Here is a 24,271-nt window from a genome sequence, read left to right on the forward strand (position 1 = left end):
GGTTGTGTGAAAAATGTAACCCAGTCAAAATAACTGGTGACCAGAAAAGACAATCTATCACTCACAACACTGCCAATGAGACACGGGCTGTAGACCTGTTCCTGGAGAGCTACCGTCCTGTGGGTTTTCACTCCAACCCTAAAATAGCGCACCTGATTCTAATCACTGGTTGATAAGCCGAATCAGGTTAGTTACAACTGGGGTTGGAGCGAAAACCTACATGAGGACAGCTCTTCAGGAACAGGGTTGGAGAGCCCTGCTGTAGTGTCTACAAGGACACATACTGTGGATACATATCAATGGTGGTATGTATAAATAGTTTGACCGGCCTCGTCCTCGGTTGTCATCCACCTCTTCCTCTCTGTTGCTATCTCTGTCTCCCCCCACGTTTTTGCCTGAACTTTTACCCACAAGCGTGGGTAAAAGCAGAGACTCTACAGTATGGAACTTCATAGAGCGGTTATAAAGCATCTTAGTGTGGCTACAAAGCTTCACAGAATGTTTCAGGGTGCCTGGGGTACAGTAGAGTCTACAGTTCCTACTGTAACCATCCTCCCCTGGTTTTTCCAACCTCTTATGACCTTTAATTACCAAAGTGGTAATGCAATAATAGAGAGAGAGAGCGACTCCTGTTACTCTACTCTAATCTCCTCTTCTCCACAACCCCCACACCATCCCTCCTTCCCCTCCTACTCTCCTGCTCTCCCTGACCTCACCTTCCCTCAACCCCATATCCTCTATGACCTCCCTCCATCTCTCCCTCCCTCGTCTGTCTTTGCGACCAGGCCCAGAAATAAAAAGTGAAAAGCCATTTCCCAAAGGAGGGATGAGGGGTTCGTTTTACTCTCTCCTTCTCCACCAAGCATAGCTACCACTAGCCACTAATCTGGGACCAAGCAATGTTACCAATACAAGTTCGAGACAATACATCTTCCCTGTGTTTGAAACCCATCCCATGGCACCTTTCATGCTCCCTATCAGACAAAATGCTAACAACTGTAACACGTCTCTGCTCTATCTACTTCATGACAGCTCAGGCTTTTAATAATAACCGTCTCTGCGTTCAAAAATACCAAATCTAGATTTAAAGAGATTAAATGTTGAGAGGTTTTAAGAACAAGGTGAACATGGGTGAGGAATTAAACTGAAAAAAATGGGATGGTGGAAAAATACAGAGTAGATAAGAGGAAATAATTAGTATAAGATAAAATAATTGTAAAAAAAACGAAAGAATCTCAGACAAAATTAACAATTTGTACAATTGGAGAACACAAACCCACAGCAAGATGATAACCAGCCATCGACAGTCACCGGAATTGTAAATCAAAGCACTGTTTGTACATCAAATGTGATCAATAATGATTATTACGTTTAATCAACCAATTAAGCATCCAATCAGATTCATAACGAGAAAGAATTCATTCACAACGGAGATCTTATCTTTGCTCTGAGTCGCGTAACCGAGGCGATTGTAACCATGGCTGATTAACATCGCCGTTGACGACGATGACAGCGAGACAGAAAACAGAACACTATCGAGTGTTCCGTCCATCTTTCCATTCCATTCCCAACACTCCATCAATCATTTTGAACAGACCCCCGTTTCATTCGCTGCCCTGCTGCCCTCCCCAACAGAATCACAGCGGCAGAGGGCGAATGAATCGGCTGAACAAAATGCTTACTTTACCATCATTAGACCGAGATCCGACTCAGTGGTAGCACAGTAACAGTAACCTCATTGTATAAAAAAAAGAAAAAAGAATCAAAACCAGCGCTATCAGGGATGGTTAGAGTATGAAGTACCCTCCACTTGGTTTAGTACATATCCATACAGTAGCTTTCACATGTAAAGTGCATGTCACATACTACTACACAGTGCTTTAGGAAACCCTAAAAAGATAGACCATGTCTATTTCCAAGGCTGTTGGTTAAAACACCATTCATTCTCTTTGCTGTGATTGTGTGCTCTGGGGGACAAGGGAGGGAGGAGAGTTTGTTTAGAATGTTTCAGAACAGTGGATGACTTGTACTTCTCTAGAGAATATCTCTGAGTGCAAGGATAAATCAGAGTGCTTGGACTATCTGCTATAGTCTTTTGATCAATCTGAATGTTCTGATGGTAGACAAATTCATTTTGAAGCGGTGTAGAACCAATCCAGTCTCTTTGGATCTCTACCAAACTTTGTCTTCGAGCTTTCCCTCAAACACACAACCCAACATACCTTTACAAATAATCAAATAAGTACCAAGACAAAATATACCTACTGAATCCCACATCCTCTCGGAAATACTGTGCACATATCTGTAGGTCAAAATATATAGAAATATACTAGACGACACAGACAAACCACCAATTCACCAGACAACCGTTTGTATAGTCAAAGTGGAGATGGAGAACATGGGTATAGACAGTCTTTCCTGGGTGGGTATGTTGGGGACGGAGGCAGTTTGTATGACAACAACCTTGTCCCTGTGGTAGTAGATACAACATAGATTAGGACATGTTGTCGTGGGGGTAAGTGGGCATTTGGGCAATAGATTGCATGGGTGTGATGGGGGCCTGAGGGGGTAGTTTTTGGGAAGGTGACATTTCCTTTCGTATGGATCTGATGCGTGTGTGTGCGTGCGCGTGTATCATATCAGATACAGTAAGTTTACCTAGCGCGTTCACCCAACCAAATACATCCTTCCCTGTCGTATCCTCGGACCGTGCTGTAGTATCCAATTTAGCCACATGGTCTTGGAAAGCCATTGGATCAGTGGGTCTGTGGACTTTGCAGGGTATATAGGCTATACAATACAACACGGTCTATCTGAGACCATGCAACGTCCACCACCATCAAACTACCATGACACTGTGTTATTATAAGATAGCTATATCGCACTCCTCACTAACACTCGGATGACTTTTAAGGACCGAAAGCTCCGTTACTACGGAGACCAGGAAGGAACGGTAGGACTGCTTTCCATTTGCCAGTTGTGCAGACAGACCGACAGGCAGACTATGGGGTGTGGACTGGACTGGAGAGAAAAGAGGATCCTTTTCAAAGGTCAAACAGGGATATACTATTCTGTCTTAAAAGAGAGACAGATTAGCTCCTCTGCTCCCATCTCAATGACTTTCCTGTAAATACACTGATCTCTATTCATGAATGTCCAACACCAACTAAAAAGTATTACTCGCTTGTGTATCCTACGAAGCCACAATTAACTAGGTGGTTTTCTGAATAGGTTTTTATGAACCAGACGCCAAGTAAGGTTTATATTAGGTTAATAACGTTTTTACTTAAGTTTCATGAACAGTTAAACCCCCCATCATCTGGTCCTCTGTTCACACACTAGCAGCAGGAAAGCAGGCTCTCCAAGGCCATTTACATACACCAGATGGCCAGCATGGATATGACAGTACAACCAGGGCCCCTTACCTTTGACCAGCCAAGAGCTGGAGATAATCTACATAATGATGTTTTAAACTCAGTGGCTTTAAATTGGTCTTGAATCTATTCATGAAGAGCGAGAGAATGAGAGAGGGGTTGTTCTTGATTGTGAGGAAAAGGTCTACCTTCCCATATCATGGAGAATTTCTCAGAAATGATTTGTCTGGGGGGGGTTTCATGTGGGATTTCGTATGTGGGGTAGGGGTAAGACTTTAGAGACGGGTGGGGGTGGAGTGTATGAATTGGGTAGATGTAAATGGGCTAGAATGTGAATGCCAATCTTGTTAAAAATACATCTATGTAGGATTTCTTGTGTACTACTTCTCTTCTTCTCTTCTCCACTGGATTCAGGTTGCTAAAATCTTTATCTTCCTCTTCCTCACAACTAGCTGCAGAAAAAAAGGGGAGTCAGTCCAGCTTTGCCTCTTCAATGGGTGAAAAAAATAGAAAGTGCTTCTCAAAGAACTGAGAAAATCATCATCAGCCTTTACAAAGTATTGTTTTGTTGTTTCTGTTTTTCTTTGACGAATATGGAATCCGGTATGACATTTGCTTCATTCTTCATTCCACTTTCTCCAGGCATCTTGTCCATCTATCGTCCGATATCGATCCAGTCCAATCCTTCATTCATCATGTGTGAGTGCGTTTAACCTTTCGTTTCGGGAAGACAGGAGGATGACAGATGGGGTGTCCAGACAAGGGTCAATGTACCAAAAAAATGGAAAAAGATATTCTCTTCCGCCGTCCAATTCGTCCCTTACAACAAGGTCCCTTTTACAACGAGGGCAGGTTGGAGAGTCCATAGAATGGCCAGTCTCTCTTCTGTAGTGGTTTTAGATGGCTTCAGTCTCAATTTGGGGGTTGCAATGTAGGCTCGTTCAGTGCTACGTCATGTCAAAAGCATCACTTCTTAAAGGGAACGTTCAAGAGCAAAGAGCCAAAAGCTTATAAAGCTTAGTAGAGTGGCTATGAAGCTTTGTCGAGTGGTTTTGAGACCTTTGAGAGCAAACGGTGTCCCATTTGCTTTGCTGAGCTCTTACCACATGCCAAAGCTTATGAAGCTTCTTAGGGTGGCTATGGAGCTTCGTAGAGTGGATATGAAGTGTCTTAGAGTGACTGTAGCATCTATGTTGATGTTTTCAACAACCATGAGGGACTAGAATTCAACCTTTACGAAGGTTGTCAGATAATATTTGTGATGGCGACGTTTACCGTTGAAATATTTCTCTAGCTACTGAACAATGTTGTTAATGTTAAGTCAATCTCAACTATATTAGTTCAATTGTTTGAGTCTTTACATCTACCTTTTTCACACTGTTAGCAATCTACTATAGAGTGAGCTTAGATTGCACATTGTTATAAGAAAGCCTCCAGAAAGCTTCTGCTGTTAATATATTACCTCTTTACATACTACTGATGCATTCAAGTACATGTGGAAAAGTAGCAATAAATTAGCAATATGGTCAAGTGCTTAGAAATAAAACAACTGAGTGACTGTTAAAAAAACAACGAAGACAACTAAATTGTTTTAAAAATGAACTGGCCATGTTTTAGTGTTTATGAGCTAAGTGTGTTTCTAGCTGTTCCGTTTCAGCCATTTAGTGTGAATTATAAGCGTGCAAATGCTCTGTAAGATTCACTGAAGGGCTATTGTTTGTTCGACAGTATTTGGGGATTAAGGTGTTAGATAGAATAAGTCCAAAAGGATTTCTACCATTACTATGGATGGGAGTGATGCGTTCTAAATCAGTTAAATTCAGTTATCTCTAAAAGTAACCCGACTCCTCTCTTCCTCACTTCATCACTCGCACTTTAGCACAACAGCTCATATGGTTTAATAAAGTGCCTCAAGAGTTGTGCAGACTTATTTGCAATTCAGAATGTGTACATATTTATACTTCATATTTACAAAAAAAAGGATTAAACGGCATGACATACCCTAAACTAGCTTGCATTTTCTATTTTTTTAAAGGAGTAACGTTAGCATAAAGTTACTCCTGTTGTTAAGAGTTAGATTTTTGCGATGACCGAATGGTAAAAGACTGAGAAATTAATTGAAACTAATTTGTCAAAGGTATTTCGAATAACTGCCTTTTTTCCTAAACTATTTTTGTTAGCGGTAGTGTTAATATCAAACATATTGCAAATCTAATGCTGCTTCTAAGTTGTTTCACTATAGACTTGCTTAGGGAGGTTGTTGCTAATTGTTCCCGAAGTTTCTTTGGGAACAATTCCATTTCATTTTCTGAAGAGAACGTGGTTTGTTCATTCGTTGGGTCTCTGAAACATTTTCTGAATTTGTCAACTTTTCCTGTTTTTTTTTCTCCTTCATATTGTTTCTCCTCTTCCTCTTCCTCCTTCCTCTTCTGCCAGCTACATGACATCCGACTCGACCACGCACTGCTCTGTGTATTCCTTCACCAGCTCCACCTTCAGTGTCTGGCGACAGAATTCGACCATGGGTTTCCACATGGGAGGATACAGAAACATCTGGCACATGACGTACCCCTTCAGGGTGGCTGTGTGGCGCCGGAGGTGACTCAGGAACTGCTGGAGCACCAGGCCTATGTCCTTGCCGAACACGTCGATGTTGAGGTAGTACGTGTCGTCACCAACTCGGTAAGGACCTCCGGGCACCCGGAAGGGGTGGGTGCAGAGGCTGGCCACGGCGGGGACGTCGCGGTCGTCCACCATCCAGTCGATGTCCTTGAATGAACGAATGAATTCATTTTATTTGAGAGATGTGAAATACGTATAGAGTTGCTTCAGCCATGGGAGTAGAGCAATACATTGAAAATATTCAAGGATTTTAAAAACGTTTGGGTTTCAAAATTAGGGTAACTTTCCCAAGTTTAAGAGATGCTTATTTTCTCCTGATTCCGAGGTCTTCCAACCGAGATTTCTGGGAAACATTGGAATTTGGGGAAAGTTACAGGAATTTTGCAACCCTAAACACGATAAAGTCAACCAACTTATTTCCATTGAGGTCCTCATTATGATATAATATTTTACCTTCTTGAGAAGAATGGCCATGTTGCTGGGTAGGGGCTTGAACGGCTGCCAGTCCTGGACGATGGTAGCGTTAGGGAGTACGTCAGACATCAGGCCAGAGTTGAGGAACATCTGGTGGGCCTCGTTGAGGTCCAGAAGGACCGGGGGAACCAGGGGGGTGTCAGAACCCTGGGGGGTACCCTCAGAGGAGGGAGGGAGGGTCACATGCAGCCCCAGTTCGGAGAGCCGGAGCTTGAGGTCTTCGGCATTGAAGCGAACTAGCAGGATGCCCTTTTGGAGAGAGGCAGTGGTGAAAGGACGTAGGGTAAAGAGAAGGTTGTATGGTTGGTTAATAGACTGTTGTGAAAGGGGAAATCTGTAATTTTGGTAGAACATGATTTCCTGACACAAGTGGACTACAGTTATAATGGTTTCTAGTCAGAAATAGGACGACTAGAAATAACTTGGAAAATGTTGGAAATTTGGAAGGCTTACAATACGAATCAATCAATTAACCAATCAAGCAAGCAACAAATTAACCAATTAACCAATACCTACCTGTTTGGTGATGAGGCGGTACTTCTGAAAGTCCTTGGGCCCCAGCTGGTCATCGCGGGTCAGCCTGGTCACCTTCACCTCAGGCCACTTGGACTTGACCAGCTGAGAGCAGAACCGCAGAAGCACCCCTGCCACGCCCTTCCCCCTCTCCTGGGGGGCCACACGTAACCCCTCCACCAGCATGGTGTCACCGTCATCTATCACACACACTGACTCCAGGGCAATCTGGTGGGGGGGGGGGGGGAACGGCGGGATAAAGGATATCTGTAATTTTCTTGTTATTTCTAGGTAATATACAGTTGAAGTCTGAACTTTACATACACCTTAGCCAAATACATTTAAACTCAGTTTCACAATTCCTGACATTTAACCCTAGTACAAATTCCCTGTTTTAGGTCAGTTAGGATAACCAGTTTATTTTAAGAATGTGAAATGTCAAAATAATAGTAGAGAGAATTATTTATTTCAGCTTTTATTTATTTCATCACATTCCCATTGGGTCAGAAGTTTACATACACTCAACTAGAATTTGGTAGCATTGCCTTTAAATTGTTTAACTTGGGTCAAACGTTTTGGGTAGCCTTCCACAAGCTTCCCACAATAAGTTGGGTGAATTTTGGTCCATTCCTCCTGACAGAGCTGGTGTAACTGAGTCAGGTTTGTAGGCCTCCTTGCTCACACACGCTTTTTCAGTTCTGCCCACAAATTTTCTATAGGATTGAGGTGAGGGCTTTGTGATGGCCACTCCAATACCTTGACTTTGTTGTCCTTAAGCCATTTTGCCACAACTTTGGAAGTATGATTGGGGTCATTGCCCATTTGGAAGACCCATTTGCGACCAAGCTTTAACTTCCTGACTGATGTATTGAGATGTTGCTTCAATATATCCAAATAATTTTCCTTCCCACATGATGCCATCTCTTTTGTGAAGTGTATCAGTCCCTCCTGCAGCAAAGCACCCCCAAAACATGATGCTGACACCCCCGTGCTTCACGGTTGGGATGGTGCTCTTCGGCTTACAAGCCTCCCCCTTTTTCCTCCAAACATAACAATGGTCATTATGGCCAAACAGTTCTATTTTTGTTTCATCAGATCAGAGGACATTTTGGAGCAGTGGCTTCTTCCTTGCGGAGCGGCCTTTCAGATTATATCGATATAGGACTCGTTTTACTGTGGATATAAAACTTTTGTACCTGTTTTCTCCAGCATCTTCACAAGGTCCTTTGCTGTTGTTCTGGGATTGATTTGCACTTTTCGCTCCAAAGTACGTTTATCTCTAGGAGACAGAACGTGTCTCCTTCCTGAGCGGTATGACGGCTACGTGGTCCCATGGTGTTGATACTTGCGTACTATTGTTTGTACTGATGAACGCGGTACCTTCAGGCGTTTGAAAATTGCTCCCAAGGATGAACCAGACTTGTGGAGGTCTACAATTTTCTTTTTGAGGTCTTGGCTGATTTCTTTTGATTTTCCCATGATGTCAAGAAAAGAGGCACTGAGTTTGAAGGTAGGCCTTGAAATACATCCACAGGTACACCTCCAATTGACTCAAACGATGTCAATTAGCCTATCAGAAGCTTATACAGCCATGACATAATTTTCTGCAATTTTCCAAGCTGTTTAAAGGCACAGTCAACTTAGTGTATGTAAACTTCTGACCCACTGGAATTGTGATACAGTGAATTATAAGTGAAATAATCTGTCTGTAAACAATTGTTGGAAAAATTACTTGTGTCATGCACAAAGTAGATGTCCTAACCGACTTGCCAAAACTATAGTTTGTTAACAAGACATTTGTAGAGTGGTTGAAAAACAAGTTTTAATGACTCCAACCTGAGTGTATGTAAACTTCTGACTTCAACTTCAACTCTCAATGGTTCCAAAGTAGGCCACTCCTAATCTCCAGGGTTCCTTTAAGACTCTAACATGGATTATTTTTCTCTGGTATCACCCTTGAAGACTCTTGTAACTCCTCACACCACTTTGCCCTGCTTGTTTGCGAAGCATCAGTATGACAGTGTAGTTGGTCTCGAACAGCCAGGCAGTGTAGTGGGTGGGCAGGTACTTGTAGTTCCTTATACGGTCCTTTTTACAGCTTAATAACCCCCTTATAAACAAGCTATGACATGTTTATATTACCCTTATGACAGCTTATAACACCGTTTATAGCATTTTCTCACCACTTTGCCCTGTTTGCACTCCAGTACAACGGTACAGTTGGTCTCCTGTTGCTAGGCCTGGTAGCATTCCTAACACTCTTACAACACCTTAATAACATCTTTATAACAACATGCTTATGACACACTTTATAACCTTTTCTCACCACTTTTCCCTGCTTGCGGGCCAGTATGACGGTGCGGTTGGACTCGGACAGCCAGGCGGTGTAGCGGGTCGGCAGGTAGTCCAGCCCTCCATAGATGTCCTGGCTCATCGCCATGATCTCTTCAAAGTCCTCCTCTGTTGCCACGGTGAACTGGAGGCCCGTCTGGGGAGGGGTCTCAGGGAGCTGGGGGCGGGGCAGGCTGTTCTCAATCTTCATCTTTACAGCTGGAGACAGGAAGAAGGGATGGAGGGGGAGAGATGGGATGGGGAGGGAGGAAGGCCAGAGGAAGGGAGTGATAAAGGGGGAATGGAGGAGAGGAAAGAATATTGGAGAAAGTAGAGGAAGAGAAGAAGAAGAGAAAAGTGAGTAGGAGAGTGAGAGAGTGAGAGAGAAGGGTGGAAAAGGTCAAATAAGAGAGAGAGGAATAGACAAATGAAGAGATCGGGTAGAAATAGTGAAGGAGTGAAAGAGAAGGGATTGGAGGGAGATAGATTGATATAAAGAGAATGAGAGGAGGGAGTGAGGGAGAGAGATCAATAGAGATCAGGAAGAGGGAGAAAGAGAAAGGGCGAGAGAGTGCAAAAATCGAATTAGGGACCAGGAGCAGGCCTATAAAGCAAATGGACAGGAAGCACATCCGTTGCTGTAATTGAGAATGTGATCTGATTTAACTCCAGTAAAGTAAAGCTGCAGTATATACTCTAGAGATAAATAGATAAATAACATCCAATCTTAAAGGGCCAGTGCAGTCAAAATTCTGTTTTGTATCATATTGTACAACAGCTTATGAAACTTACACTGTAAAAGTGTGACACATTTTTGTCTGTGTTATTTCCTGATTGTTGCTGGTTGAAAATACAATCTACACATGACCTTCTAATCCGCAGGTTTTGCATGGGTGGAGTTTCGGCTTGCATGATGACATCATCAGGTGATAAATTAGCTAATAGGCCAATAAAATCGCTAAAAAGCGATTTTGTGTTTCTTTTTGACAATTTTAATGGAAAACTATTATAGTAAGGTACTTAATTGTTACCCAAAAATAATTTGATATTGCAATAAAAATAGCTGCATTGGGCCTTTAAGGAGAAATACTGAACAGCAGGTTCGACAGAAGGGAAATATGCTGCAGAACTCACATCCAGCATTTCTCCAAAGCTGCTAGGTACACAAAGTATCCTTCAAAAAGTAAGATGACAAATACCCAATTGAATGGGGAAATGTAGTTTAGAGTGAATAACACAATGTTTAGCATATTTATTCACTCAGTGGTTCGCTCCTACAGACAGTGAGTCACGTGGCCGTGACTTTCTATATAAAGCAGGCAGACAGGCATAGACGCATTTAGTTACCGTTCGATTGAACGTTAGAATGGGCAAAACGAGTGACCTTAAGTGACTTTAAGAGTGGTATGATCGTCGGTGCCAGGCGTGCCGGTTCCAGAATCTCAGAAATGGACTGGGCTTTTCTGGGCTTTTCACGCACAACAGTGTCTTTCTAGGATTTACCGAGAATGGTGCGACAAACAAAAAACATCCAGTCAGCGGCAATCCTTTGGGTGAAAACAGCTCTTTGATGAGAGGTCGAAGGAGAATGGAAAGAATCGTGCAAGCTACAGTAACAGCGGGGCCACAAACAGGCAAATAACGGCACAGTACAACAGTGGTGTGCAGAATGGCATCTTGGAACCCACAATTTGTCTGTCATTGTCACGGATGGGCTATTGCAGCAGACGACCACAACGGGTTGTGCCATGCTGATGGCAGAGTCAGGATTTGGCAAAAGCAGCATGAGTCTATGGCTCCATCCTGCCTAGTGTCAATGGTACAGGCGGTGTAATGGTTTCCTGGCACACGTTAGGTCCCTTGATACCAATTGAGCAACATTTCCATTCCCTGAAGAATTCAGGCTGTTCTGGAGGCTGACCCAGTACTAGATGGGTGTACCTAATAAACTGTATATTTTCCATTTAACCTTTACTTAAGTAGGCAAGTCAGTTAAGAACAAATTCTTATTTCCAATGACGGCATAGGAACAGTGGGTCAACCGCCTTGTTCAGGGGTAGAACAACAGATTTTTACCTTGCCAGCTTGGGGATTCAATCTAGCAACCTTTCGGTTACAGGCCCAATGCTCTAACCACTAGGCTACCTGTCACCCCAATGTAATACACATGATTTCCAGTGTTCTGTTTGTGACACTCAAGGTGCTGGATGATGGTCACTAGACTTGATACTGAATGTTATGGGATTATTCTCATGTCTGTTGATAGTGATTGATGCCAGACTGGAGGTACAAGGACCGAGGACACACTGATTATTCACTGTTGTATTCGCAGTCTGGCGTCAATCACTATCAACAGATATTAAAATAATCCATAACATTCAGTGTGAAGTCTAGTGACCATCAACCCGCACCTTGAGTGTCACAAATAGAACACTGGAAATCATGTGTAGTACATCATATATGAATATGCTAAACATTGTGTTAATCACTCTAAACTAAATATTATTATTATTGTTTTTTTAACCTTTTTATTTTTGTACCTTTTTTTGACCTTTTTTGTCCTTCATGTTATTGAGACCTAGGTCTCTTTTCCAAATGCGCCCTGTATAATACTATATAAATATATGCATATATACAAATACATGCAACTTTAGTGATCTTACATTTCCCCATTACAGTCCTGGCAATTCATATTACACCCATACACTGTTTAGATGCCTGTATACTTTATGCTTCACGACACTTCAACCATATCCCTGTAATTCACATCAATGGGTCAACTTTATCATCAATGGGCATTGGTCAGACAGAGTAAGTAGCTTCAAAACACATCAACCTCAAAGGGTCTTGGTCAGGCAGTCTACACAACCATAACCTCTTCACTTACTATCACATCCCAATGTTTTGACCAGAGTGGACGGGGTCTTGGTCAGGAAAAACACAGACAACACAACCCCTAACCACACAGACGGCACTAATGTGATTTCTGGTCATCGCCAGGACCCCAGCCCAGTTTGCCTGTCCAGTTTGGCAACAGTTTGTATGTGGCACAGAGAGAGGCGACTGGCATCCGTCCCTGTGGCGCGCCCCCCTCTGCCAACCCCCTATCCCCCTAATCCCTTCGGTAATTCCCCCTCACCCGCTTCCCTGGATTCCTCGGAAAACACTGGCTCACTCGGAAAACAATCACATTTTTCTGAGCTTGGGAAAAGAATGGGGCGAAACGAGCGAGAGAAGAGGAGGGCTCAGGTCGTTGGAAAGGGATTCCGGAAAGGTGCAGAGGTTATTGAGTGGTTAAAGCCTGTGTGTGTGTCCATGTGTGTATGTATCCGTGTGTGTGTGTGTGTGTGTGTGTCCATGTGTTTGTGTTTCTCCGTCCGTGTGTAATATGTGTGTACATTTTACATTTACATTTTAGTCATTTAGCAGACACTCGTATCGAGAGTGACTTACAGTAGTGAGTGCATACATTTTCATACAATTATTTTGGTGTATTTCTATGTGTAAGAGTGTATCTCTGTCTCCATCTGTGTGTGTGTTCTCTGTCCCATGCATGCATGGACAGTTAGTGTTAGTTGGCCCCAGGGGGAATGAGGCTTCTAGCTGAAGCAGTGAAGCAGGGCCAGACATTTCCGATAATCTGTCGATGGGAGATGTGTCTGGGCTTGGGGAGGGGAGGGAGGGAGGCCGCCTGCCTGGGACAGAGAAAACACTGTCTGGCCCCACCAGACCTAACACTCTCCCTGTCTCTAACTGGTACTTTTCCATCAACTGGCATGCATAGGCATGGTGCCATAAACTCACTGGGGGAGGAGGGGGATGGGGGGGTGGGGGGGGGCAGTGACAGTGTCACACACACACACACACAAACCACACACACAATGAATCACTAACTGCCGCGTGAACTTTAGCATGACATCAATAAACACCTCAGCAGCGCCCTTCCAATCAATCGACCGTCCACATACGCGCGCACCGCGCACACACACACACACCACTGTCTACGACCCGCGTTAAATCTTCACTCGCTTTTCTGTCTGTCAACCTCCTCAGTGAAATTAGATATCACATCAGAAAGACAATTACTACACAGATGCACTCTTAGAACAAAACGTACTATCTAGAACCTACAAGGGTTCTTCCAGCTGGCACCATGGGAGAACCCTTTTTGGTTCCAGGTAGAACCCTTTTGGGTTCCATATAAAAACCCTTTCCACATAGGGTTCTACATGGAACCTGAACCAAACCTGGAACCAAAAACGGTTCTCCTATGGGGACAGCCGAAGAACCCTTATGGAACCCTTTTTTCTAAGAGTGTAAACAGACACCTGTCCATTACAGAAACACAAAAGCCTGTCAGAGTTGCATGGTGTAAGGAGGAGAAGAGAGGACAGGAAGGTTGTTTCTGCATGATGTTCTTGCTGACGTTTGGTTGGCAGGCAAGCAAACATACTGAAACAAAGAGGAACCAAGTGACACACTACATGACCAAAAGTATGTGGACACCTGCTTGTTGAACGTCTCATTCCAAAATCATGGTCATTAATATGGAGTTGGTCCCCCCTTTGCCACTACAACAGACTCCACTCTTCTGGGAAGGCTTCCCACTAGATGTTGGAACATTGCTGTGGGGACTTGCTTCCGTTCTGCCACAACAGCATTAATGAGGTTGGTCACTGATGTTGGGCAATTAGGCCTGGCTTGAGGCCGGCGTTCCAATTCATCCCAAAGGTGTTTGATGGGGTTGAGGTCAGGGCTCTGCACAAGCCAGTCAAGTTCTTCCACACCGATCTCGACAAACCATTTCCGTATGGACCTCGCTTTGTGAACGGGGGCATTGTCATGCTGAAACAGGAAAGGGCCTTCCCCAAACTGTTGCCACAAAGTTGGAAGCACAGAATCGTCTAGAATGTAATTAATTGTATGTTGTAGTGTTAAGATTTCCCTTCACTGGAACTAAGGGGCCTAGCCCGAACCATGAAAAACAGCCCCAGACCATTATTCCTCCTCCATCAAACTTTACAGTTGGAACTATGCATTCGGATAGGTAGCGTTCTCCTGGCATCCGCCGAACCCAGATATGTCCGTTGGACTGCCAGATGGTGCAGCGTGATTCATCACTCCAGAGAACGTGTTTCCACTGCTCCAGAGTCCAATGGTGGTGAAATTTACAACACTCCAGCCGACGCTTGGCACTGCGTATGGTGATCTTAGGCTTGCTGCTTCCAGAGGCAGTTTGGAACTCGGTAGTGAGTATTGCAACCAAGAACCGTCGATTTTTACGCGCTTCAGCACTCGGCGGTCCCTTTCTGTGAGCTTGTGTGGCTCAGCCGTTGTTGCTCCACTTCACAATAACAGCACTTACAGTTGACCGGGGCAGCTCTAGCAGGGCAGAAATTTGATGAACTGACTTGTTGGAAAGGTGGCATCCTATGACGGTGCCACATTGAAAGTCTGAGCTCTTCAGTAAGGCCATTCTACTGCCAATGTTTGTCTATGGAGATTGCATGACTATGTGCTCAATTGTATACACCTGTCAGCAACGGGTGTGGCTGAAATCGCCAAATTCACTCATTTGAAGGGGTGTCCACATACTTTTGTATATATAGTGTATGTTCAAACCACATAATGTATACAGTAAGCCTATATGCAATAAATGAAATAGATTGGAATCCATTTCTTCTTCCTTCCCAACTCTTAGAAACAGTGTGTCAAATCAAATCAAATTGTATTTGTCACATACACGTGTTTAGCAGACGTTACTGCAGGTGTAGTGAAATGCTTGTGTTTCTAGCTCTAACAGTGCAGTAACATCTAACAGTAATATCTAACAATTTCACAACAATATAGAATAAAATAGGATAGAATAGAATAGGATAGAATAGGATAGAATAAAATAGGATAGAATAGGATAGAATAGGATGAAATAGGATAGAATAGAATAGGATGAAATAGAATAGGATGGAATAGGAAAGGAAAGAATAGGATATAATGGAATAGGACAGAATAGGATGGAATGGGATAGAATATGATGGAATAGGATGGAATAGGATAGGATAGGATAGAATAGGATAGAAAATAATAGGATGGAATAGGACAATAGAATGGAATAGAATAGGATAGAAAAGGATGGAATAGGATAGAATAGGATGGGATAGGATAGAATAGGATAGAAAAGGATGGAATAGGATAGAATAGAATAGGATGAATAGAATAGGATGGAATAGGATAGAATAGGATAGGATAGAATAGGATGGAAAATGATAGGATAGAATAGGATAGAAAAGGATGGAATAGGATAGAATAGAATAGAATAGGATAGGATAGAATGGAATATGATAGGATAGAATAGAATAGGATAGAAAAGGATGGAATAGGATAGAATAGAATAGAATAGAATAGAATAAGAAAGCATTGAATAAAGTAAAATCCATTTGCCCTGAAAATCTCTTTCTTCCTATCCATTTGAAACAGCAGTGACTCTGACAAAACTGGATCACATGTCAACAGAGGATGACAGCGAAGAGGAGGATTTAGGCTATACAGTGCTGCTGTCACAGTGTTGTGATGATGATGCTCTTGACTACACACACACACACACACACACACACACACACACACACACACACACACACACACACACACACACACACACACACACACAAGCACATACTTGCACACATGCACACACACACACTGTCAGACACATCATCACACACACACGCGCTACTGTCCTCACTCTTTTACTAAACACAGAGGATTGGAGCGACAGGCCTGCAGGCCAAGTTATTACGAGTTTTAGAGAGCCAAAACAAAACAAAGAGTAGTATGCAATAAGTGTGACCTCAGTACTTCACGCTATTGCAGTGTAAGTCCAATATCAACGCAATAACCTATCCTATAACTCAGGTGCGTGGTGTGTGTGTGACTGTGTGTGTGTGACTGTGTGTGTGCGTGTGTGGGGGAGTTTGAGATTTCCATTTGATTTTGTCAATTTTATCCCGTGGGCCACACAAGGGACAAAGAAACGACAGATCCCACCTTTAGGGGACGAAGAAATTACAGATCACACCTTTTAATTAACCTATTACACATAACACTCTTCACATCATCTATTTCTGGATCAAATACTCACCTATGACTTTCCTTGTTCTCTATCTTGAAGACCTTACGGGGTAAGATTGAGGATTCTCTATATTTCTCTCTCTCTCTCTTTCACACTCACTCTCACACACACACACACACACACACACACACACACACACACACACACACACACACACACACACACAGACAAACACACTTCTAATCTTGGATGATTTATTCAGCGAGCAGTGTCTGCCGATCCGTGTGAGGTAAAATGCCACGTCGATACGTCCCATCATCGTCAAGCACACGAGACGTGCGCGTGCGCGTGATCATTTTGCATTGGCGCGATACAATTCTCCGTCCTCTCATCTGAATAGGGAGAACACATCAACACAATCTACAACTGGAGATTACGTTTCATTTTCACAAAGCAGATACTGAACATCAGTCGCGGTTCCTGAATTAGGCTACATTAAAGAAGGCTCTTTGCTGCAGTGTTTCAAGGTGATTGTAAAAGGGTAACCCCCTGGTGTCAGTTCGGGTTTGTCTTTGTAAATACGTCACGATAGGCAGTGCAACGTGAGGGTAGTAGCCTCTATCTCTTTCTATCATTCTTTGTCACGAACACATACACACACACACACACAACAAACGCACGTGGCAGCAGCCTCATCCCCTCTCCCTCCCTCTCTCTCTCCCTTTCTCTCCCTCGCTCTTTGTCTCTTTCCTCTGACTCCTTCCCTCTGGATCTAGTCCATGTGCTTATGCTTGTGTGTTTACATAACTTTCTGTGGTAAAATCCCATGACGTATTTATACACTGTATTTCCCCTGTACAGTATTTCCCTCCCAGAGCAGCTGATCTGAAGTCGGTTTTGACATTGCCCCTATAATGGTTAGGGTTAGGATTGGGATTGCCTGAGCTGATCCTAGATATGTGCCTATGGGCAGCTTCTAATCAGTCTAAGTTAGATGATTTTTGCGCTAGAGGACGTCACACACGCTATGGAACATGACGTTTACATGTAATGCAAAATGCCATATGTGGCCTGTTTTAACAGTTGTCTGAGGGCATCATCATCAAGCATGAGTACAGTACCTCCTCTCGTTTGTATAAATCTCCCACTCGCCCTCTTTTTACTCCCATCTTCATCAGCCCATCATTTTACAGAACGTCTCCTTGTTTATATAAATGTCTCATTCTCTAATGTCCTGCTCTCTCTCTCTCTCTTTCTCTCTTTCTCTCTCTCTCTTTCTCTCTCTCTCTGTCTCTCTATCTGTCTCTCGTCCTACAATTTTTGTCAAAATGCCAAACTTCCTATCCTGATATATGGCAGTTTTACATTGCATAATTTCAAAAGGCTAATTTCCTCTTCCCATCTCTCTGGTTATATACATTTTGTAAAGGAGAATTACATACAATATCCTTGGGTTAGGTTTGGAAATCCTTCTAGAGCTGCAGAAATAGAAATGTACATCCTGCAGAAAATATATATGTATTAGATCATACTTAGAACAGTGCTTTTTCTACACATGGTCCAGCTGGTCTGCAAATTCTTTTATATATATTTTTATATATATATAAAATAAAAAACATCCAAAAACAATAATATTTGGGAGTATTAATGGCATTGTAAGCAATTTTACATTATTTTTCAAAATATAAATTGTTTATAATAATAATAGGCCTTTCATTTGTTACATTTAATGCTGAAATTGACTAAATTTGATCGCAAATATATTTAATGCTTAAAAGATTGTGCGTCTCCGTGGATGGTGGTCCTCAACAGCTTTTGAAGGTTTTTGGTGGTCCCCGGAACAGAAAAGGTTGGGAACCACTGATATAGACATATTAGATCAGACTAGTAGAACTGCAGTAATATGAACATACAGATAACTTCCAAAATAAAGGAAACACTAACATAAAGGGTCTTAATAGGGAATTGAGCCACCACCAGCCGCCAGAACAGCTTCAATGCGCCTTGTCTGGAACTCTTTTGGAGGGATACGACACCATTCTTCCACGAGAAATTCTATAATTTGCTGGATTTCTCAGGCGCCACTCCAGAATCTCCCATAAGTGTTCAATTGGGTTGAGACCTGGTGACTGAGACACACACTCACACACCCTTTAAACCCTCTATCCTCCTTTGAGACCCATCTTCCAAAGTCACTGAGATCTCTTCTTCTAGCCATGGTACGAAGAATAATGAGCAACTGGGCATTTTCTTACATGACCCTAAGCATGATGGGATGTTTTAATTGCTTAATTAACTCAGGAACCACACCTGTGTGAAAGCACCTACTTTAAACATACCTTGTATTCCTCATTTACTCAAGTGTTTCCTTTATTTTGGCAGTTACCTGTACATCATACTAGAACTGCAGAAATGTAGACGCACATAATTCTAGAGCTGCAGAAATATAGACATACATTTTACTGGAGCTGCGCTGGACCAAGCAAACACTAACACACTAACGTGACAAATAACATTTGATTTGATAAACCTAAACAAAAACGGGCATCCGTTTGATGCAATGCGCTGGGAATGGGATAGTAGAAAATTACAGCGTGCGACCAAAACATTAACCTTTTTCATATCTCTATGTTAAAGAAAACATCTTAGAAAACACTTATGAAACAAACATGCTATTCTCATCCTGTTGTGAATGATGAAGGCATGAGTCTGTTTCCCTTGAGGTCCATTATACTGATGTGGGTGACACAGGACAAATGCCCTGGCATGCATCACCATGATCATTAGGACACGCAATGAAAATGAAATGAACATCTCATATTGGAAAAGTACAGGTCCCTACCTGTTTCAGTCTGTTTTCTTCCGTTTTGTGCCGAATGAACAAGACCCAGATCGGCATCACAATAATGTCAGCATCACAAGCAAGCAAATGCAGCAACAGACTTTTAAGACTGAATAGCTGATGATGACGCTGTTGCACTGAACTCATCAACACTCTTACCTTTCCATAACTCTATCTGTCACTCACTCCGGTAAGAGAGTTAGCCAATCCACACAGATCTAGGATCAGCTTAACCTCCCTCACTCCTAACCTTAACCGTTAGGGTGGAAAAACACAGAACTTATCTCGGATCAGTGTGTAGGCAATACATGAGGAACTTCAACCAACTACTTTTTTTATTTAACTAGGCAAGTCAGTTAAGAACAAATTCTTATTTACAATGACAGCCTACCGGGGAACAGTGGGTTAACTGCCTTGTTCAGGTGCAGAACGACAGATTTTTTCTTTATCAGCTCGGGGATTCGATCTAGCAACCTTTCGGTTACTGGCCCAACACTCTAACCACTAGGCTACCTGCCGCCCCAAAATGTGTCTGTGTGTGTGTGTGCGTGCGTGCGTGCGGTTGTGTTGTTAAGCCTTTATAAACTGCATGGTCGGTACTCAGTCCTGTGTGGGTATAGAGGGCACCTCAGTGAGTCTGAATAAATTAACTTCACCAGAATTGCTTTTGGGTTAAGAGGGATGGGAGGGAGGGGAGGGAGGGAGGAGGGTTGGGGGGGTTGATGAATGTGATGGGGGAGGGGGGGATCAAATGAGTGTGTATAGAGCGTATAGGGTGTGTGTGTGCTGTGGCCACGTGTGTGTGCATGTGTGTGTATAGAAGGAATGAGGGGTGAATGGATAAAAAGGAGAGCGGATGCAGAGGGGTGGGGGGGTGTTTGTTTGTGTGTGTGCGTGGGTGGGGGGGCTCTAACTTTTCATAGTACCTCCTAAGTGTGTAATTTTTTTATGGGACTGATAGTAAAAGACATGAAATTTAAAGGCAAAAAAGAATGACCTTTTAATGTGGCATGAACACAACCAGTCATGATGTTTTCATCGGATTGTCAAACAAATCACTTCAAAAAGCAGGCTACCTGTGCATATTCATCCACTCCAAAATAATTCCAGCATCCAAACAGCCAATAAATGGTTTAAACCGTGACAGATGGGTGGGGGTCTTCGTTTCATTTTGAATAAGCTTTCATTTTCATGCCCAGGTAAATTGCATTTCAAACAAAAAGGAGAATGGTTAAATTAGCATTATTTAGAGACCCCCCAAAGTTTGACTGTTGTTGCATTTAGGGAAGAGACCACCCCCACCCCCCTGTAATTCGCACACTGAGCCCTGTGATAGAAAAGGACATTTCTGTCCTACTAGTGTCTGTTAGTTATGGTCTCCACTCTAGTTCCCTGCAGCTAATCTGGGCGTATGGTCACTAGAGATGGCTTGAGCTGACAGATGAGTTAAAGACTGCATTACATAGACAAGATGTGGTGGGTGTAACCGAGATAGAGATAGCCAGGAGTTTAGAACAATTCCTCATCGTCTCTAAATCATCCTTGCATCTGGGAAACTAAGCCAGGGTGGGGTTAAGACCACTCCCCCGTGCGGATAACGACAGGATGAACCCAGAGTGGCTTATGATGCTCCTTGGTCTGCATGAAGTGGTTGAACCAACCACAATGAAGCATTCTTAGTGTCAGCTATATACAGGACTCTGCATTTGTGTAAGGGTTAGGTTACTCAGTCCAACACTCAAGAGTGGGGGGTCAACCAGCCTCATTATTGCAATATTTAATCGATATTAAACAAAGAGGATTGTTTGAAAAAAATGAACAAGTTTCTCTCAGTACTGAATTTCCACGACAGCCATTCATGATAAAACATATAACTGCTCAAGCGGGACAATGGTGCAACCCCCCCCCACCCCCCCACCCCCCGCAGTAGCGCCTATACACTCATTAATCTCACAGGCTGTGTCCCTAATGGCAACCTTTTCCTTATGTATTTCCCTCCTTTTGACCAGAACCCTACAGACCCTAGTCAAAAGTAGTGCACTACATAGGGAACAGGGTGTCATGTGGGACGCACCGCAAGTCCTTCCAGCATGTCCTTTGAAAATGCTGCGACACTCACTTCACTCCATCCCAAATCTATCTAGAGTGAGAAGAGTGAGAGACACAGAGAGACAGTGAAAGAGAGAGAGAACGCATGAGAGCTAGAGACAGACAGACCAGAAATCAAAGAGTAGGATAAGAAAGAGAGAACTGTCTGTATATCTATAAAAGGTTAAACCGTTTGCAGGCCATGATGTCCTGAATCTGCTCCACTCAATGTCGTGCTTTCCCATCTTTCTTCCTCTTCAACTGTCTCTTGATACATCTAATCATGAGTACACTGTCATGTCTCCCCTCTTTCATTCCAAACTGCCAAGTGGAATCAGATCACAAAGTATGCATGCATTCCCTCTTCATTCCCGAAGAGAGGAGCAAAAACGCGAGCGCACGCACACGCGCTCTTTGGCGCACGGCACCGCGCACTGTATGGGCAGGTTGGTTAGAAGTCTCTCTCCCACAGCTCCTCGTGCCGAATGTGAGCGAGTTTCCCAACCCAGACGGAATGTGGAAAAATAGAACAGGCTTTGAATAAATCACGAACTAACCGCACACACGGATCACGGTGGAACTGTCACAGGCTGGGAAATAACCATTGCCTAGAATGCATGCATAGCATGTGTGCTTATACATACTGTATTTGCTTTACATGTCAAGTTAAACCTATACCTAGAATTACAGGAATTGCTGTTATAGCTAAATTCGGAGAAATAGCCTATAACCTAAATTGCGCCACACGTGCACCAACATATAGATAACATAAGAATTCTAGCTGTCACGACTCTATCCAAGCACGTGCTGTACGTACACATACCGGAGGCGCGCGCACCGCTCAGCAGCTCCCTCATAGCTGCCATAGCATCGCGGCCGCAGATGCGTATTTATGCAACATTGCCTATGTTGTGAATAAAGGAATAATTCATCGTAGCTTGCCATCTCATGCCCCCTAAATCCCCCGCTTCCAACCGCTCATCTATCTGTCCTTTATGCCTAAATGTATGCGACTCCTTTTCCAGAGGCTTTCAGCATTCCATACTGACTGCAACTGCATAGCCTATCTTTGGATATAGCCTAACAAATGAATATATCGCAAAAGTGATGCCGAAAGGTGATATCTGATAAACATATGTTTGTTATCTTTATTGTTTCATATTACTATATTCATTTATTATATCCGGCTGAGGGTGATGGTGGTGACAGCGCCAGGATTGCATCCTCAACGGTGATTGGATGAATCTTTGATCATGTCCATATTCGATTAGATAGGCTATCGGCATCATTCATCCGCATTGCCTATACTATAGTACATACAGACAGACACACAATTCCATAATGCTATAGGCCCACAGTAGACTATAAAACCGGCATTGTAGCCTATGGACTAGTTTCGGGGTAGTCTACACATCGTTTCATTGCTTTATCATTACCATCCCCTCCGCTGTAACTCAGTCTCTCGGGTAAATTCCTTAAATTTGGCCACACAAAATGGCCGATAAGAATAGGATGGGGATAGTGGAATAATCGGGTCGGGAATATGAGAAAAGGTTTAGGTAGGCTACAGAGACAAGATAGAAAGGCAATGCAGAATACCCGATCACATGTAGCCTATACGTTGCCTTCTATGAAAACATAATTTGGCCTAGAAATAAAATATTATTTAAAATATGACAACAAATATTCCAAAATCATAATGATCGATCATGGATGGATACCGTTATCGTGAGTGATCGATAAACTTGACTATGCTCACCGATGTGCTCCAAATGTCTGCCACTGCCGGTGAAATGTATTAATTCCCTCTTACCGTTAGTGAAGCCCGGAGGTCTCGTGCAAGTGTTGTCGGTAACGGCAGGTGTATTGCCAGGTGCAAGAGGTGGATGGATGGTCACAGCGGCTACTGTTCAAATTCAGGATAAAATATGAATTATCCCAGCCACCGGCTCGAGTTTTCAATATAAGAGATGACCGTTTAGGCCCCTCCTACAAACCCTGCATGCTCGGCTCTCTCTCCTCGTAGTAGGCTAGGCTATCCTAACCCCTGCCTACCATCATCACCAAAATATCACCCACCCAACCACCCATCAATATCTCTCTCTCTCTCTCTCTCTCTCTCTCTTTATTGGCATGGGAAACAAGTTGACATTGTCAAACCAAGTGGAATACATAATAAACAAAAGTGAAATAAACAATCGGAAATTAAAAGTAAATAGCTTATTACACTCACAAAAGTTTCAAAAGAATAGAGACATTTCAAATGTTATATTACCGGCTGTGTACAGTGTTATAAAAAAATATGCAAATAGTTGAAGTATGAAAGGCAACATGTCACAAATCTTGCTGCTGTGATGGTACACTGTGGTGTTTCACAAAATAGATATGGGAGTTTATCAAAATTGGATTTGTTTTCAAATGATTTGTGGTTCTGTGCAGTGGCGAGTTTACCATGTAAATCTGGGTGGGGCAAACAAAAACTTTTTTTTAGATGCATGCCAGCAAAGCCACTACACAACACTACAGTAAATAATACATTAATGGCATTATAACGGTGACAAACTGTGCCCACAAGTTGTCCCAACAGCAGAGTCCCAACAGCAGTACCATCACCTTACCACTGCTACACCTGGCTATCAGCGGAGCCTTGTCTGGCAGCGAAACTGTTCATTCAGCCTCATTTACTGTATTTAAAAAAAACTTGCTGTTCCGTTCAAATTGGACCGATTTACAGGTTTTCTCTCTGAAAAATGTAGTTAATTTAATCTGATTGTCTTTTTATCAATCACCCGCTATTTAAACAGCATTCGTGACGGGAGGAGGGACAAAGGATGGAGAAACCAGCTTCTCTCCTCAGGTGCTGCCTTTCGGGGAGGGTGTACTGAGTGGAAACAATTGTTGGACATACGCCTGATACTCAGACAATAGATTGTGTTGAGTCACAGCACCCTTTTCATGGAT

General features: G+C 42.9%; 1 protein-coding gene across 1 annotated transcript; it reads right to left on the reverse strand.

Moving 5' to 3' along the window:
• Positions 1-1,775: 1,775 nt before the first annotated feature.
• nat16 (N-acetyltransferase 16) lies at positions 1,776-23,372 on the reverse strand. Its single transcript, XM_029760589.1, has 5 exons — positions 23,124-23,372; positions 9,310-9,533; positions 6,987-7,211; positions 6,450-6,719; positions 1,776-6,143 (listed from the first exon to the last, which is right to left on the reverse strand). The coding sequence occupies exons 2-5, from the start codon at positions 9,523-9,525 to the stop codon at positions 5,811-5,813; spliced, it is 1,044 nt and encodes a 347-aa protein (XP_029616449.1). The 5' UTR covers positions 9,526-9,533; positions 23,124-23,372; the 3' UTR covers positions 1,776-5,810.
• Positions 23,373-24,271: the final 899 nt, after the last annotated feature.

The sequence above is a fragment of the Salmo trutta genome, chromosome 8 (genome assembly GCF_901001165.1).
Source record: "Salmo trutta chromosome 8, fSalTru1.1, whole genome shotgun sequence".
Lineage (NCBI taxonomy): Eukaryota > Metazoa > Chordata > Actinopteri > Salmoniformes > Salmonidae > Salmo > Salmo trutta.